The sequence below is a fragment of the Hyla sarda genome, chromosome 5 (assembly GCF_029499605.1).
Source record: "Hyla sarda isolate aHylSar1 chromosome 5, aHylSar1.hap1, whole genome shotgun sequence".
In the NCBI taxonomy this organism is placed as follows: Eukaryota; Metazoa; Chordata; class Amphibia; order Anura; family Hylidae; genus Hyla; species Hyla sarda.
In genome coordinates this window covers 306,922,901-306,941,110 of record NC_079193.1, presented here as the reverse complement: position 1 = coordinate 306,941,110, position 18,210 = coordinate 306,922,901, and the positions used below count along the sequence as shown (strand labels likewise).

At 45.6% G+C, this 18,210-nt stretch overlaps 1 protein-coding gene across 5 annotated transcripts in view; it reads left to right on the top strand.

Moving 5' to 3' along the window:
- Nucleotides 1-18,210, top strand: part of TRPA1 (transient receptor potential cation channel subfamily A member 1) — a 148,917-nt gene that overhangs the window by 33,929 nt on the left and 96,778 nt on the right. For 2 of the 5 annotated variants that reach the window (XM_056522146.1, XM_056522142.1), the window contains exons 1-2: nt 5,764-5,914; nt 6,016-6,182. In XM_056522146.1, coding sequence (XP_056378121.1) covers nt 6,057-6,182 — 126 coding nt within the window. In that variant the 5' untranslated portion in view covers nt 5,764-5,914; nt 6,016-6,056. The other 3 variants (XM_056522145.1, XM_056522144.1, XM_056522143.1) reach the window with 2 other exon arrangements.

Here is an 18,210-nt window from a genome sequence, read left to right as displayed (position 1 = left end):
GATCACCCTGTATTTCGCGGTCATCGGGTCACAAGTGACCCGAATGACCCGAATCGCCGAAGATCGCTTGCGTGAATTCGCAAGCGATCTCTGGCGATCGCCGACATCCGGGGGTCCCGGGACCCCCCTCGGCATATGCACGGCAAGCCTGCTGAAAGATTTCAGCTGGCCAGCCGTTCCGATCTCTGCCCGGGGCGCGGCAGAGACTGGAGAAACACCAGGACGTACTAGTACGTCCTGGGTCCTTAAAGCCCAGGGTGCCAGGACGTTCTAGTACGTCCTGGGTCCTTAAGGGGTTAAAGGGGTACTCTGTTGCCCCAATATTCAGAACATTTTGTTCCGAACGCTTGGAGCGGGCGGCAGAGGTTGTGATGTCACAGCCACACCCCCTTGTGACGTCATGTCAAATGACCCTCAATGCAAGTCCATGGGAGGGGCGTGGTGGCTGCCATGCCCCCTCCCATAGACTTGCATTGAAGGGGTGTGGCATGATGTCATGAGGGGGCGTGGCCATGACATCACAACCCTTGCTGCTGGCACCCAGCGTTCTAAACAAATGCCAGGTGCTGTACAGAGATCGTGGGGGTCCCAGCTGCGGGTCTAGATGTCTAGGGCCAGAGTACCCCTTTAAAGATAAGGGGGTAAAAAAGGAAACACACAAATGAAAATTGGATGTGTCCTCAAGAACAAAATGGGCTGTGCCCTTAAGGCTAGGTTGCCTCTGCAGTTTTTAAGCCAAAGTCAGAAGTGGATCCATTAGGAAGGAGAACTGTAAGTCTGTCCTGTCCTATTCCTTTTGGACACACTTCTGGCTTTGGCTCAAAAGCTGCAGTGGTAGTTCTCTAAAAAAAAATTTTTTAAAATATGACAGAAAAAAACCTGTGTGGAAAATTATCCTAAGGCTAAGTTTCGACTTGGTTTTTTTTCTGGCATTTTTTGGAAAACTGCCACTGCAGTTTTTGAGCCAAAGCCAGAAGTGTGTTCAAAAGGAATAGGACAGGACGGACTTACAATTCGCCTCCCTAATGGATCCACTTCTGACTTTGGCTCAAAAACTGCAGTGGCAGTATTCCAAAAAATTCCAGAAAAAAAAAAAAAAACAAGTGAAACTTATAGCCTTAGGGGTCAAAAATTTCTGCTGAAAGGGGAAGGGTTGAGAAGATTATAACATTGTATTATACCAGGATCATCTAACTGATCCAGACCAGCATCGTGTATAATTGGTAATAAGGTGTCTGTCCCTGAGCATAGAGGTTCTAAGCCTATACACACAGTGAGGAAATTGTCCTTCTTACTATGAGGATTTGCTGTAAGGAGATATAGCTATTAATTTCCGGAAGGATTACATTCTTCACTCACGCACCTGGACAGTGAGATAATTGCCCCTGCTCCTTATTCTGTTATTTGTATATTATTTTACTTTGTCTGTATACATTTGCATGTATGGAAATGTTTGATAACTTCTAGGACTGAGATCATGTAATGACATTGATATATGTTATACTTTCCCCGTTAATACAGTACTAGTCACATTCCCTTGAATAATGTTTGTCACTGACGCACCAGCAGTCTGTACATCAAGCTCATCTGTAGTATAGAAGGTGAGTTTGCTGGTCTACACAGCATGGAGATTCATGGTGTTTTGGGGTGTTAATATAGCAAATTATTAAAAACAGAGGTAACTCTTTCCTCTGGTCCCGGCTCTGCTGAATTTTGGGGCCACAAGGATTTCAGCAGGACTTTCCAAATATATAAAATGTACTGCCCAACCTTATTATTTTCAAACAGAAAAAAACAAAAAAAACACTCCCCCACAAGCCCTTGTTAACCATTTTATTAACATTAAACAGAAAGAAAAAAAACGCTGATCATCGATGCAGTCCACCGAATCCGAAATAATCCACAGAATATACGGATCTGAAATCAGAAAAAAAAAGAAAAGAAAAATGGGTTAATACATTTATTGTCACCATCCCGCTCATCTCCTGTGCCACACGACTTCAACTCCCAGCATGCCACAGTAAGGACATGCTGGGAGTTGTAGTCATGTGGTGCGTGAGATGTGCTGGTGAGTGACAAGCTTGACACCTACCCCCCGCTGCATGACTACAACTCCCAGCATGCTCTTACAGTAAGGGCATGCTGGGAGTTGGAATAGTGCGGCAGGGGGCAGGTGACAAGCTTGTCACCTGCCCCACAACTACAACTCCCAGCATGCCCTTACAGTAAGGGCATGCTTGGAGTTGTAGTAGTGCAGCAGAGGGCAGTTGACAAGCTTGTCACCCACCCCTGCTGCACAACTACAATTCCCAGCATATGCTGGGAGTTGTAGTCGTGCAAGCCAGGGAAGCGGGTGGTAATGCGCTCCGCTCTCTGGCCGGTGCTGTTCAGAAAATCACGTAAACTTAATATTTCCTGCCGGGTCCCGTGACACAGAACACGGCGAGAAATTTGAAATGACAGTAAACTCAGCGGCGCCATAGCTAAGGGAGCCCGGGCTGACATAACACAGCAGCAGCCCTGGACTCCCGCAGCCGGGCCGGGAGATGTTCAGGAGCCGTTCCTGCCATCCCTCAGCGTGTACCACAGCTCTGAGGGATGGCAGGGACAGTTCCTGCACATCTCCTAGCCCGTCTGCAGGAGTCCCGGGCAGCTGCAGAGTGATGCCACCCCGGGCTCCTTTTAACATATAACGGAGCCACCGAGCTTTAGTCCCTACAGTAAGATCAAAATTCCCGCCGAATCCCATGATTGGCTGCTCGGTCCTGGACAATCACGGGACCCAGCGGGAAATGTGAAAGTAGGGACTCCAAAAACTCTGAGATATGTTAAAGGAGCCTGGACTGGCATCACTCTGCAGCTGCCCGAGCTCCATCTAATTATATCCCCGCTACCCTCACTTAATGACTGGGGCACTGCTTTACATCCCCCCTGGTCTCCTACCCACGCTGCAAATCTCCCGCCCACTACCTGCTACAAGACTACAACTCCGAGCATGCCATCACTGTAAGGGCATGCTGGGAGTTGTAGTCTTGCAACAGGTAGTAGACAGATGGGAGATGTATGGCGCGGGTGGGTAGGAGACAAGGTGGGCATGTAAATTAGTGTGATCCGTAATCAGGTAGTCAGAAAAGCAGAAAATAAGGAAGGTTCAAGCTGGTGTAGATTCCTGGAGCTTTTAAATCCGATGCGCCTAGATCTGCGACAGTCGCAGATGATAAATCAGGGTGCACTGGAAAGTGAAAAGTGAAAAAAAAACATCTACGTGAGCAAGATGTCAAGATGAGCGGTGGGATGTAAACAAAACAAAAATCGCAAGTAAGCAGACTTGAACCAAAGTTGCGCCAAATATAAGGGAAAATAAGCTCTACAAACTAAATCTAGGCCTATATGTATATTTTCCCTGCATGGATAGGGCCAGCATGGGGAGGTGAGAGTGCCCATTTTTTACTTGAGACCCTGCCCCCCCAAAATGTTGTGCACATCTCTGATGCCTAATACACCCCTCCCCCCCCCCATCCTGACTGTACAATCCCACTCAACCCCTTAAAAATTAACTTTCTGTCTGTCTGACTATTCTCTGAGTTGTCAGACAAACTATAGACCCATCCTGGGAACTACACTGCTCAAAAAAAATAAAGGGAACACTTAAACAACACAATGTAACTCCAAGTCAACCACACTTCTGTGAAATCACACTGTCCACTCAGGAAGCAACACTGATTGACAATCAATTTCACATGCTGTTGGGCAAATGGAACAGACAACAGGTGGAACAGGTGGCTGATATTTTGGTCACTTTTGAATGCTGGCGGTGCTTTCGCTATAATGGTAGCATGAGACGGAGTCTACAACCCACACAAGTGGCTCAGGTAGTGCAGCTCATCCAGGATGGCACATGAATGCGAGCTGTGACCAGAAGGTTTGCTGTGTCTGTCAGCGTAGCGTCCAGAGCATGGAGGCGCTACCAAGAGATAAGCCAGTACATCATGAGACGTGGAGGAGGCCGTAGGAGGGCAACAACCCAGAAGCAGGATAGCTAACTCTGCCTCTGTGCAAGAAGAAGCAGTAGGAGCACTGCCAGAGCCCTGCAAAATTGTCTCACTCCATCCACCAATGCCACGTTGCACCACAGACTGTCCAGGAGTTGACGGATGCTTTAGTCCAGGCCTGGGAGGACATCCCTCAGGAAACCATCTCCCACCTTATCAGGAGCATGCCCAGGAGTTGTAGGGAGAATCATTTTGACTTGTTTTAAGGACATTACATAAAATTGGATCAGCCTGTAGTGCGGTTTTCCACTTTGATTTTGAGTGTGACTACATATCCAGATCTCCATGGGTTGATAAATTTGATTTCCATTGATAATTTTTGTGTGATTTTGTTGTCAGCACATTCAACTATGTAAAGACGAAAGTATTTCATACAATTCATTCATTCATTCATTCAGATCTAGGATGTGTTATCTTAGTGTTCCCTTTATTTTTTTGAGAAGTGTATTTAATGACAGATAAATATGAGTAGCTGAATAAATAGATAGACAAACTTTATAAAAAAGCTGCAAATGTGGAATAAGTGAATGTAGCTTTATTCCATCACATAGCACTATGTGATGGAATTAAGCTAAATTCACTTTTTGTCCATATCAGGAGGCGCTGCAGCATTTTTTTTAAAGGGGTATTTCAACCAAATGCATCTTATCCCCTATCCAAAGTATAGGGGATAAGATGTCTGATCGCGGGAGGCCTGCCGCTGGGACCCCCCCGTGATCTCCATGTAGCAACCACATTCTATTCTGGGCTGCATCTCCAGTCTCAGAAACTTCTTTGTTTCTGAAACTGGAGACGTGACATCACGCTGTGCCCCCTCGTGACGTCACGCCACGCCCCCTGCATTCATTTCTATGCCCATCACGCCCCCACCCATAGACATAAATGGATGGGGCATGGTGTGAAGTGAAGTCTCCATTTCCATTAACAAAGAGGTTTCCGAGACTGGAGATGCAGCCCTGCATAGAATGCGGGTGCTGCACGGAGATCGTTGGGGCCCCAGCGGCGGGCCCCCGGGATTAGACATCTTGTTCCCTATCCTTTTGGATAGGGCATGAGATATATTTGTCCAGAATACACCTTTAAGTTTGGCTATCAAGTTGGCCCTATGGACCAGAGTCTTAGCTGGTTTTGTACCCACTTGCATCATCACTGGTGTGCTGCTTCCACCCTTCTATCTAAATAGATAGATAGATAGATAGAAGATTCTTCAAATAAACTGTATATACTACACAGTAAAATTATTTGCTGCATAAGAGCAAGTTCTACAGTAAAGTTTGCCTGAAACAATGTTCACTATAACAGCTGCAATTGTTGTCAAGGAGACTGATAACGCGCAGGGCTCATGCTTCATATTACAAAAGCTACAATTGTATCACATTATAGCCAATAGAACACATCCAGCCAGGTTAGAGGAAAATAAGTTACACAGGCTCCATTCATCCACAGCACATAATAGAGGCGGCATGTCTGATTTTGTGTCCACAGCTTCTCTTCCAGCGGCACTTTGGATAAATAGGCATAAGATTTCCTGATCATTGGAAGATGTCACCAAGAGGGTCTGTACATGGCGGCATACATGACTTCTCTAGGACCATTAGAAGTGCCTGTTTTGTTTACTGAGTGTAAGAAGTAACTTTGGAGAAGTCTTAGCCTGTTAGGACTAGCTCCTGAAGTTGGCTTCTGATCTCAAGGCGGGACTTGGTGAGGGAGTTCCTGTACTGCAGCCATCCATTTACTTATATTATCCACAACAGCGTGCTCTAAGCATTTCTCTTTTGAATAGACATTTCTGGGCCATTTGAGAACTTTACAGCTTTATATTTCCCCCAAAGGTCTTTAAAGAAGTTGGAAGTTCTGGGAATGTAAATAAATCCTTGTTGTCATTTCTACAGATCCCCCTAGAACTGACTGCTGCACTATCCTGACATAAAATCTTTGCTGACTGTGATTCTTTCATTTGTAGGAGGAAGAAAGTAACACAGAGGGCTCAACAACAGAAGGAATATGAAGAAGTCTATCAGGAGAATGTTCCATCCTACAGAGGAGAAGGACAGTGGGCCTTACGATGGGGTCATCCTGCACTCTGACTCCTGCACCTCCATTGAGGAAGACCCACATCTCATATTCAAGGTATGTGAGTTACAAGTATGTTTTAAAATGTAAGTTAACTTTTGTGCAAATAGCAAGGAGGGAATTATATCTACTGCGAGGATGCCACAACATCAAGTACTAACTTGATGCCATTACCAAATGCAATCCGATGTCCAAAAAAGCTGTAAAGAACCTAAAGTATTGTGAAGAGTGATGTATTATTCAGCTAAGCCAAAATGAACTTGAGTTTCCTAATATACATTTTGATCAAATGATATAAGGCAACTTTCTCAACTGTAACATGAGTGCAAGTCTGCATGGCAACCAATATAATAGCCACACAGTGCCCGCAGAAAGCAAATGTGATTTCCATACCAACTGCCCTGCTCTATTATTAGATGCCTCCCTCTCATGTGCCAGGATATAAAAATAAACCCATTTTAATAAAATATTACTTGAGGTTTACCATAGGATCAACCAATCTACCTTGGAACCTATGTAAAGTTATACGTGTCTGTATTGTATTCATGCTAGATTTTGCTGAGGATTAGGTGTAATTTTTCACAAAAATTTTCCACATGTGCACTCAACCTTGAGTATCATACAGAAACTAATTCTGGGTTCTAAAGTTTTGACATAATCAGGAATATTTTTTTTTTAAATATTGGCCAAGTGGTACTTCAGTCTCTCCCCCTGAACTCTATATGGAAATTATAGGACCGCCTGCAGTAAGACACTTAGCTCGCATGCTGTGAATAATGCACAGGGGAACCCCTTCAAGCTTCTTTTAAAGCGAAATTATTTGTGTGTGCGTCCTTCTCTCTGTAAGGCTAAGTCCAGAACCCCATTAAAAGGGTACTACGCCCCTAGATATCTTATCCCCCATCCAAAGGATAGGAAATAAGATGTCTAATTGTGGGGGTCCCGCTGCTGGGAACCCCCGAAATCTCTTCTGCAGCACCTCCTATCATCTGGTGCATGAAGCGAGCTTCACTCTGTGCCTGATGACTGGCAATGCAGGAGACCGGAGGATCATGATGTCCCAGCCCCGCCCCTTGTGATGTCACATCCCACCCCCTCAATGCAAGTCTATGGGAGGAGGCATAGGATGTGAAGTCACAAGGGGGCAGGGCCGTGACATCATGATCCTCCAGTCTCCTGCATCACCAGTCATCAGACACGAAGTGAAGCTCACTCCGTGTACCAGATATCTGGGGTGCTGCAGGAGCGATCGGAGGGGTCCCCAGCGGCAGGACCCCTGCGATCGGGAATAAGATGTCTAGGGGTGGAGTAACCCTTTAACATGCTATGGAAAAACCAAAGGTTTATGTTGATATGAATTAGCCTTATGCGGACCACTACACTTCATACTACACATACAAAAAAATCAAGTATAAGCTTCAGATTTCTGCAAATGTCACATTAGCAATATGCAAATTTGATACATGAAATCTTAGCCTCATATGGCACTTTCCACAGTTTTAAGTGTAGTGTCTACATATACATACACTAGACTAAAAAAATAAAAGTTTTAATGCTGAATTACAATATAAAACCAGAACTAAACAGGGACTAACATGTTCTCCTCCAGATTCCTGGTTTGTTTTCAGTCAGTTCTGTTTGCAGCGCCGTTTTGAATTTGTTCCAATGTGACTCATTGTTACCATGTGTTTCACTCTCTCTACTGTTCTTTTTGCTGTATTAATGCTGATAGAAATGATACATTTGCTCAGGTTTTTACTTCATGTTAAAGAAAAGTCAATACGGAATATTATAGAAATAGGATCTAATGCACTGAAGAATGAGGCACTTTCATTCAAGAATTTGGGGTCCCAATTTAAAGATTAGATTGTCTGTTCAGAGATTGTTGAACAGTGATACATACACATCAAACATTTAGGGGGAGATTTATCAAAACCTGTCCAGAGGAAAAGTTGCTGAGTTGCCCATAGCAACCAATCAGATCGCTTCTTTCATTTTGCAGAGGACTTGTTAAAAATGAAAGAAGCGATCTGATTGGTTGCTATGGACAACTCAACTACTTTTCCTCTGGACAGGTTTTCATAAATCCCCCCCCTAGATTTGTACCTAATAGCAGATCTATATGTGCGAACATTTCCAGCTTCAAATTACCCTTCTGACTTCTTCCAATATGTTCAATATGTATACTATTTTCTTTACAGTATGTACTCAAGTATCTTCAGTAAAACATTTACTACTTTCAGGCTATGCCCAGATATTTTTGGTTATTTTTGCAGCTGTAAGAAAAAAAAAAAGCCAAGGTATAGAAGTTGCTGCAGTTTTTTCCCATTTTTAACACAATATCAACCATGGACGTGTACATACTAGAGAGGAGCAAAATTTTCCGAAAAAATTTGGTTCCTTCTAAACTTATTTGCAGCAAATCACTATTAACCCCTTAAGGACGCAGCCCTTTTCCACCATAAGGACTGAGCCCTTTTTCACAATTCAGACCACCGTCGCTTTACGAATTAATAACGCGAAAACGCTTTTACTGAATATTCTGATTCTGAGATTGTTTTTTCGTGACATATTCTACTTTATTTTGGTGGTAAATTTTCAGCGTTACTTGAATCCTTTTTTGGTGAAAAATCCCCAAATTTCATGAAAATTTTGCATGTTTCTAACTTTGAAGCTCTCTACTTGTAAGGAAAATGGATATTCACAATAAATTTTATTTTTCTTCACAAATACAATATGTCCACTTTATGTTGGCATCATAAAATGGGCATATTTTTACTTTTTGAAAAAATTAGAGGGCTTCAAAGTAGAACAGAAATTTTCTAAAAATTCATGAAAATTGCTAAATCTGAAGGGACATATGTTACAGAACTACAACTCCCAGCATGCCTGGGCAGTCCAGGCATGCTGAGAGTTGTAGTTTGGCAACATCTGGAGGGCTACCGTTTGGGCACCACTGTAACAGTGGTCACCAAACTGTGACCCTCCAGATGTTGCAAAACTACAACTCCCAGCATGCCCAGACAGCCTTTGGCTGTCTGGGCATGCTGGGAGTTGCAGCCCAGCCTTCCTAGTGGTTGCCACAGTAAAGATCACATTACTTTCACTTTCATTTCTCCCCCCCACTGTCGATTCCCTACCTGAGCCGTAATCTCCGCTGGATGTCTGCGATGATTGCCGGGCCCCACGCATCTGGTCCTCAGGTAAAGGCCTCCAACCTCTCCCCCCGTTCTGCCCGACATACAGGGGTGGGCAGAATGGGGGGTTTCCATGGCAACCCCCTATCCTGCGCTGCCATTGATCAGAACTCAGTTCTGCATAATGGCAGGGGATAGAAGGAGATCGCAGCACTGCGACCTCACTCCTATCCCTTAGGCTGATCGGGGCTGTCACTGACAACTCCGATCATCCCTATTTTCCGGGTGATCGGGTCACTAGAGACCCGATCAGCCCGAAATTAGGAGAAAATCGCATGTCTGAATTGACATGCAATTTTCTCCGATCGCCGACATGGGGGGTCTCAGGACCCCCTGGGCGATGTGCCGGGGTGCCTGCTGAAGGATTTCAGCAGGCATTCTGATCCGGTCCACAACCGGCTAGCGGCGGGGATCGGAATTACCATGGGCGTATCCATACGCCCTCAGTCCTTAAGGACTCGGGATGCAGGGCGTATGCATACGCCTGGCATCCTGAACAGGTTAAAAATGTCTATTTCCGGGCTACAGAGAGCCTCCATAGGGGTGTAGAACACTTTGCCTTGTTGTAACACGCATAGGGAATGTGCTGTGTTAGTGAAATAATACTGTTATTCAGTGTGACATGCAGCAGTTCACCCCAGTGCAGCAGTACACAGTGGCTGATTAGCCTCTCTCTCTCTGCCTCTTCCTCTCCCTCTCTCTCTCTCTTGCCTGCCAGTGCTTTTCTGCAGTGATTTTGTCTTGTGGTGAATCGCTGCGGTGAAGCTGTTTTTCTGTACAACACACACACTGCTCTCTCTCTGCAAAACAATGCTCTCTCTGCAATAAAACGCTGAAATGGCTGTGACATCACAGGGCTGGCTGGCTGCTGATAGGCTGGATGCTGCATGCGATTCAGGGTGATCCCGCCTACCTGGCTTCCCAGAGTTCCTTGCCCCATATCCTAACAAATTTGGATTCGTCAGATTCAATTCGCTCATCCCTAGTACATACACATCTAGGGTGGATGACAGTTCCCGCACCTGGATGCATATACACAGCCGGGACCCTGCCACACTGCCGGGACCAAAGTAAACCTTGGTCCCAGCAGTTTAACTGTTACAGCCGCCTTCGGAATTGACCATAAACTGTAAGTGGTTTGACAGAAAGAGTTCCCTTTGTCTCCCCAGCAGCACCCCATGATGCGATCGCAGGGTGCCACATTTGATTTCTGGCAGGCCACACTGCTGGGACCGAAAAAAAAAAAAAAAAAAGGATTTCTAAATAAGGTAGACATATGAAAGTACATGTCTCATAAGCTATTTTCTCAGTATGTATACATATAGGCAACAGATTAATGTTGAAATAGCAAAAAATAAAAAATATGTATGTATGTGTATATATATATATATATATATATATATTTATATATACATACTGTATATATATATATATATATATATATATGTATATGTATATATATATATATATATATATACATATATATATATATATATATATATATATATATATATATATATATATATATATATATATTATGTTTCCAAGAAGAAAATAAGGATGGCACTCACCAGGCTTCTGATATTAGACGTAGCTTTATTCGTGATGCTGTACAAGGTGCATAGTGCAGCTGGGTCTGCCGCGGGCGGTAGCGCTGGGACCTCTCCCCAAAACGGTGCAACAGCTGTTTCGTAGCTTGCGCTACTTCATCAGGCCACGCATCCTGGTCACGTCAGTGCCATTTATACACCTGTCGTACCTGACGTCACCAGGGGGTCATGTTACACAAGTAAAGTGCCAGTAACTTTAAAATGGTTAAAAACATACCAGAAATGCAATGTAATTATTTCTAATCTTAGATTCTGCATATTGTATCATAAAAATACTCCTAGATCCAGCTTGTCATTCAGACCAAGGTTACCTTGCGCATTTGTGCGACGGATCCATTTGGCTTCAGTACGGAGCAGGATTTTCTTCCTGACCATCCCTGGTGTGAATGGGATACGCTGTATTCCAAAGAACTTAATTGCTGCCGGATTTCCTTAATGAATTTCATTAAAATGTTGCATTACTCTACGCACATGCTGCGTTTTTTGGCTCTGCTTTTCTTGCGGGTGCTGTGTTTTTTCTTGTATGAATTTCTTCAGAGCCACTGGACTCTGACTCCGTGGTCCAAAATTCACTGCTTTTTTTCTCTGCATTATTTCTTTTCTGTTTCTGTCTCCTTTTATTTCTACATTATATATATTTGTATATATTTATATTTGTATTACGTTTTTTGTTTGTTTTTTTCACAAATATTTTACCCGATTCAAAGTGTTTTTTCTTTCATTGCTTTCTGAGACTCGAGTACGTAATTCCACTTTGGCGCGGCCCAACGTTTCGATCACAATATTGTATTCCTCTTCGTTGCGGGCTAATATTAATGTTAGCATATTCATCACATATTCAAGGTGTATCTGTTCCCATTTTTTTAATCAACAGTGCGTCCTCTGTATTGCGAGGGCTCCTTATAATTCCTGAGTCCTCTTGAAACTCTGCCACTCTCTTTATAGAATTTTAAAGAACCAATGGTCCAATAGAGGCACATTTCTCTTTCAGCTAATTGCTGGATCTTATTTTCCAAACTTTTGAAACTCATTAGTTGCAGAGTTTCAGCTACATTGCATTGAGAGAAGAAGTTCCCAGCGTCCTGCCGCCCAGCTGCTATCGTGTTTTTCACATCTTGTTCACTCCCGTGTCTTCCACTGCAGTATCCATGTCCATTTTTATGGTAACTATAGGATAATCCTGCTGCTTGGAGGTGAAAGGCTGTCGTATGTGTGCTCTAGACAGTGATGGTCTATACAAAATGTGCAATGTGAGAAACAGACTATCTGGCACTACATACAAAGGATATAGAAAGACCGTTTGTGTTACAGCCTAAAATCTGTCAGCGGGGGTGATGCAGTACAGGTGGTGCTCTATCCTGGATAGCACAAATCACTTCCATGCAATGTTTTCCAAAAAGAAAATAAGGATGGCACTCACCAGGCTTCTACTATTAGACGTAGTTTTATTTTTGATACTGTACAAGGTGCATAGTGCAGCTGGGTCCGCAGCGGGTGGTAGCGTGGGGACCTCTCCCCAAACGGTGCAACAGCTGTTTCATAGCTTGTGCTACTTCATCAGGCCACGCCTCCTGGTCACGTCAGTGACGGTTATACACCTGTCGTACCTGACGTCACCAGGGGGGCGTGTTACACAAGTAAAGTGCTAGTGACTTTAAAATGGTTAAAGACATACCAGAAATGCAATGTAATTATTTCTAATCTTAGATTCTGCATATTGGCCCACATTTATCATTGCAGTGCAAGTGAAGCATTTTTTTACACCTTTTTTTTTGTGTGCTGATAATGTGTAGGAGCACCAAATTTATTAAAAGGTAAAATAGCTTTGATAAACTTTGTGCAGGTCCACATTTTCTGAAATTTCTGTCTACACGTACACCAAAAAGCTACACCATGTCTGGGCTGGTGTAGTTTTAGAGACTTTTCAGTGGCTTTGCGCCCTTTTTTGCTCCTTTTTACAAAAAGGGGCAATGATAAATCCCTTCCATATCATGTCTATTGCCAAAATCAGTGGATTGCAACTCAAAATCAGCAGAAATGTATAAACAAAAAGGGGCAAAAAAAGGCGCAAAAAACCCTGCTTGCGCCTTTTTTGCCCCTTTTTTAGACACAAAAAACTGTCTAAAGACAATGATAAATGTGGGCCAAAAATCCTCCTAGATCCAGCTTGTCATTCAGACCAAGGATTTTCTTCCTGTCCGTCCCTGGTCTGAATGGGATACGCTGTATTCCAAAGAACTTAATTGCTGCCGGATTTCCTTCATGAATTTCATTAAAATGTTGCATTACTCTAGGGGAACCCTTTCAGATTTCAGGGAATATATATGTTCCCTAAAGCGTGTGTGCATTGGGCGAGTGGTACTACCCACATACAACCGACCACAGTCGTACATTAATGCATATATAACTAAATCTGTCCGGCAGAATATGAAGTCTTTGACTTGTACGAAATGTCCTCCAATGTTGTAACCTTTTCCTTGTATCAAATTGTTGCACCAATTGCAACCTTTGCATCTAAAGTTTCCTGCAGGGGTCGCACTGTTCAACCAATTGGATTTCTTTGTCTGACATCGACTACGAGTTATCATATCTCCTATATTGGGAAACCGTTTAAATGCAATGAGTGGTTTCTTTTGTGTGAACTGGCTTAAAACAGGATCATTTTGCACCAAATACCAGTCCTTTTGTATGGCCCTTTTTACTTGATCTGCCATGGGACTAAAATCAAATGTGAAACAAAACCGTTGGTCACTACTGTCACGATGCCGGCTGGCAGGTAGTGGATCCTCTGTGCCAGAGAGGGATTGGCGTGGACCGTGCTAGTGGACCGGTTCTAAGCCACTACTGGTTTTCACCAGAGCCCGCCGCAAAGCGGGATGGTCTTGCTGCGGCGGTAGTAACCAGGTCGTATCCACTAGCAACGGCTCACCTCTCTGGCTGCTGAAGATAGGCGCGGTACAAGGGAGTAGGCAGAAGCAAGGTCGGACGTAGCAGAAGGTCGGGGCAGGCAGCAAGGATCGTAGTCAGGGGCAACGGCAGAAGGTCTGGAAACACAGGCAAGGAACACACAAGGAACGCTTTCACTGGCACTAAGGCAACAAGATCCGGCAAGGGAGTGCAAGGGAAGTGAGGTAATATAGGGAAGTGCACAGGTGATTACCCTAATTGGAACCACTGCGCCAATCAGCGGCGCAGTGGCCCTTTAAATCGTAGAGACCCGGCGCGCGCGCGCCCTAGGGAGCGGGGCCGCGCGCGCCGGGACAGAACAGACGGGGAGCGAGTCAGGTAGGGGAGCCGGGGTGCGCATCGCGAGCGGGCGCTACCCGCATCGCGAATCGCATCCCGGCTGGCAGCGGGATCGCAGCGCCCCGGGTCAGAGGACGTGACCGGAGCGCTGCAGCGGAGAGAGTGAAGCGAGCGCTCCGGGGAGGAGCGGGGACCCGGAGCGCTCGGCGTAACAGTACCCCCCCCCTTGGGTCTCCCCCTCTTCTTGGAGCCTGAGAACCTGAGGAGCAGACTTTTGTCAAGGATGTTGTCCTCAGGTTCCCAGGATCTCTCTTCAGGACCACAACCCTCCCAGTCTACTAAAAAAAAATTTTTCCCTCTGACCTTTTTGGCAGCCAAAATTTCCTTGACCGAGAAGACGTCCGAGGAGCCGGAAACAGGAGTGGGAGGAACAGATTTGGGAGAAAAACGGTTGAGGATGAGTGGTTTGAGAAGAGAGACGTGAAAGGCATTAGGGATACGAAGAGAAGGAGGAAGAAGAAGTTTATAAGAGACAGGATTAATTTGACACAAAATTTTGAAAGGACCAAGATAGCGTGGTCCCAACTTGTAGCTAGGGACACGGAAGCGGACATATTTAGCGGAGAGCCATACCTTGTCTCCAGGGGAAAAAACGGGGGGAGCTCTTCTTTTCTTATCCGCGAACCTCTTCATGCGTGAAGAAGCCTGTAAGAGAGAATTTTGGGTCTCTCTCCATATAATGGAAAGGTCACGAGAAATTTCATCCACAGCGGGCAGACCAGAGGGCAAGGGGGTAGGGAGGGGGGGAAGAGGGTGACGGCCGTACACCACGAAAAATGGGGATTTGGAGGAAGATTCAGAGACCCTGAAGTTATACGAGAATTCGGCCCATGGAAGGAGATCTGCCCAGTCATCCTGGCGGGAGGAAACAAAATGTCGCAAATAATCACCCAAGATCTGGTTAATTCTTTCAACTTGTCCATTGGACTGGGGATGATATGCAGAGGAAAAATTTAATTTAATCTTGAGTTGTTTACAGAGAGCCCTCCAGAATTTAGACACGAATTGGACACCTCTATCCGAGACAATCTGCGTAGGCAACCCGTGAAGACGAAAAATGTGTACAAAAAATTGTTTAGCCAACTGAGGCGCAGAAGGAAGACCAGGAAGAGGGATGAAATGTGCCATTTTGGAGAATCGATCAACGACCACCCAAATAACAGTGTTGCCACGGGAAGGGGGTAAATCAGTAATAAAATCCATACCAATCAGAGACCAAGGCTGTTCGGGGACAGGCAGAGGATGAAGAAAACCAGCGGGCTTCTGGCGAGGAGTCTTATCCCGGGCACAGATAGTGCAGGCTCGCACAAAGTCCCCAACATCCGTCTCCAGAGTCGGCCACCAATAGAAGCGGGAGATGAGTTGCACAGATTTCTTGATGCCCGCATGACCTGCGAGATGGGAGGAGTGACCCCATTTGAGGATTCCGAGGCGTTGGCGTGGAGAAACAAAGGTCTTTCCTGGAGGAGTCTGCCTGATGGAGGCAGGAGAAGTGGAGATCAGGCAGTCAGGTGGAATGATGTGTTGCGGAGGGAGATCAACTTCTGAGGCATCCGAGGAACGAGAGAGAGCATCGGCCCTAATGTTCTTATCGGCAGGACGAAAGTGAATCTCAAAATTAAATCGGGCAAAGAACAGAGACCACCGGGCCTGGCGAGGATTCAGCCGTTGGGCAGACTGGAGGTAGGAGAGGTTCTTGTGGTCGGTGTAGATAATAACAGGAAATCTTGATCCCTCCAGCAGATGCCTCCATTCCTCAAGTGCTAATTTAATGGCTAGAAGCTCTCGATCCCCGATGGAGTAGTTCCTCTCCGCTGGAGAGAAGGTCCTAGAGAAAAAACCACAAGTGACAGCATGCCCGGAAGAATTTTTTTGTAGAAGAACAGCTCCAGCTCCCACTGAGGAGGCATCAACCTCCAATAGGAAGGGTTTGGAAGGGTCAGGTCTGGAGAGCACGGGAGCCGAAGAAAAGGCAGACTTGAGTCGTTTAAAGGCGTCTTCTGCTTGAGGAGGCCAGGACTTGGGATCAGCATTTTTTTTGGTTAAAGCCACGATAGGAGCCACAATGGTAGAAAAATGTGGAATAAATTGCCTGTAATAATTGGCGAATCCCAAAAAGCGTTGGATAGCACGGAGTCCGGAGGGGCGTGGCCAATCTAAGACGGCAGAGAGTTTGTCTGGATCCATCTGTAGTCCCTGGCCAGAGACCAAATATCCTAGAAAAGGAAGAGATTGGCATTCAAACAGACATTTCTCAATTTTGGCATAGAGTTGGTTGTCACGAAGTCTCTGAAGAACCATACGGACATGCTGGCGGTGTTCTTCTAGATTGGCAGAAAAAATTAGGATATCGTCCAGATATACAACAACACAGGAGTATAACAGATCACGAAAAATTTCATTGACAAAGTCTTGGAAGACGGCAGGGGCATTGCACAGTCCAAAGGGCATGACCAGATACTCAAAGTGTCCATCTCTGGTGTTAAATGCCGTTTTCCACTCGTCCCCCTCTCTGATGCGGATGAGGTTATAGGCGCCTCTTAAGTCCAATTTAGTGAAGATGTGGGCACCTTGGAGGCGATCAAAGAGTTCAGAGATGAGGGGTAAGGGGTAGCGGTTCTTAACCGTGATTTTATTAAGACCGCGGTAGTCAATGCAAGGACGTAGGGAGCCATCTTTTTTGGACACAAAGAAAAATCCGGCTCCGGCAGGAGAGGAGGATTTACGGATAAAGCCCTTTTTTAGATTCTCCTGGACGTATTCGGACATGGCAAGAGTCTCTGGGGCAGAGAGAGGATAAATTCTGCCCCGGGGTGGAGTAGTGCCCGGGAGGAGGTCGATAGGGCAATCATAAGGCCTGTGAGGAGGTAGAGTCTCAGCTTGTTTTTTGCAGAAAACATCCGCGAAGTCCATATAGGCCTTAGGGAGACCGGTTACTGGAGGAACCACAGAGTTACGGCAAGGGTTACTGGGAACCGGTTTTAGACAGTTCTTGGAACAAGAGGACCCCCAACTCTTGATCTCCCCAGTGGACCAATCCAGGGTTGGGGAATGAAGTTGAAGCCAGGGAAGTCCAAGGAGAATTTCTGAGGTGCAATTGGGGAGGACCAAAAGTTCAATCCTCTCATGATGAGATCCGATGCTCATAAGAAGGGGCTCCGTGCGGAAACGTATGGTACAGTCCAATCTTTCATTATTTACACAATTGATGTAGAGGGGTCTGGCGAGACTGGTCACCGGGATGTTGAACCTGTTGACGAGAGAGGCCAAAATAAAATTTCCTGCAGATCCAGAGTCCAAGAAGGCCACAGCAGGGAAGGAGAAGGCAGAGGCAGACATCCGCACAGGCACTGTAAGACGTGGAGAAGCAGAGTAGACATCAAGGACTGTCTCACCTTTGTGCGGAGTCAGCGTACGTCTTTCCAGGCGGGGAGGACGGATAGGACAATCCCTCAGGAAGTGTTCGGTACTAGCACAGTACAGGCAGAGGTTCTCCATACGGCGTCGTGTCCTCTCTTGAGGTGTCAGGCGAGACCGGTCGACCTGCATAGCCTCCACGGCGGAAGGCACAAGAACAGATTGCAGGGGACCAGAGGAGAGAGGAGCCGAGGAGGAGAAACGCCTCGTGCGAACAGAGTCCATATCTTGGCGGAGTTCCTGACGCCTTTCGGAAAAACGCATGTCAATGCGAGTGGCTAGGTGAATAAGTTCATGTAGATTAGCAGGAATTTCTCGTGCGGCCAGAACATCTTTAATGTTGCTGGATAGGCCTTTTTTGAAGGTCGCGCAGAGGGCCTCATTATTCCAGGACAATTCTGAAGCAAGAGTACGGAATTGTACGGCATACTCGCCAACGGAAGAATTACCCTGGACCAGGTTCAACAGGGCAGTCTCAGCAGAAGAGGCTCGGGCAGGTTCCTCAAAGACACTTCGGATTTCCGAGAAGAAGGAGTGTACAGAGGCAGTGACGGG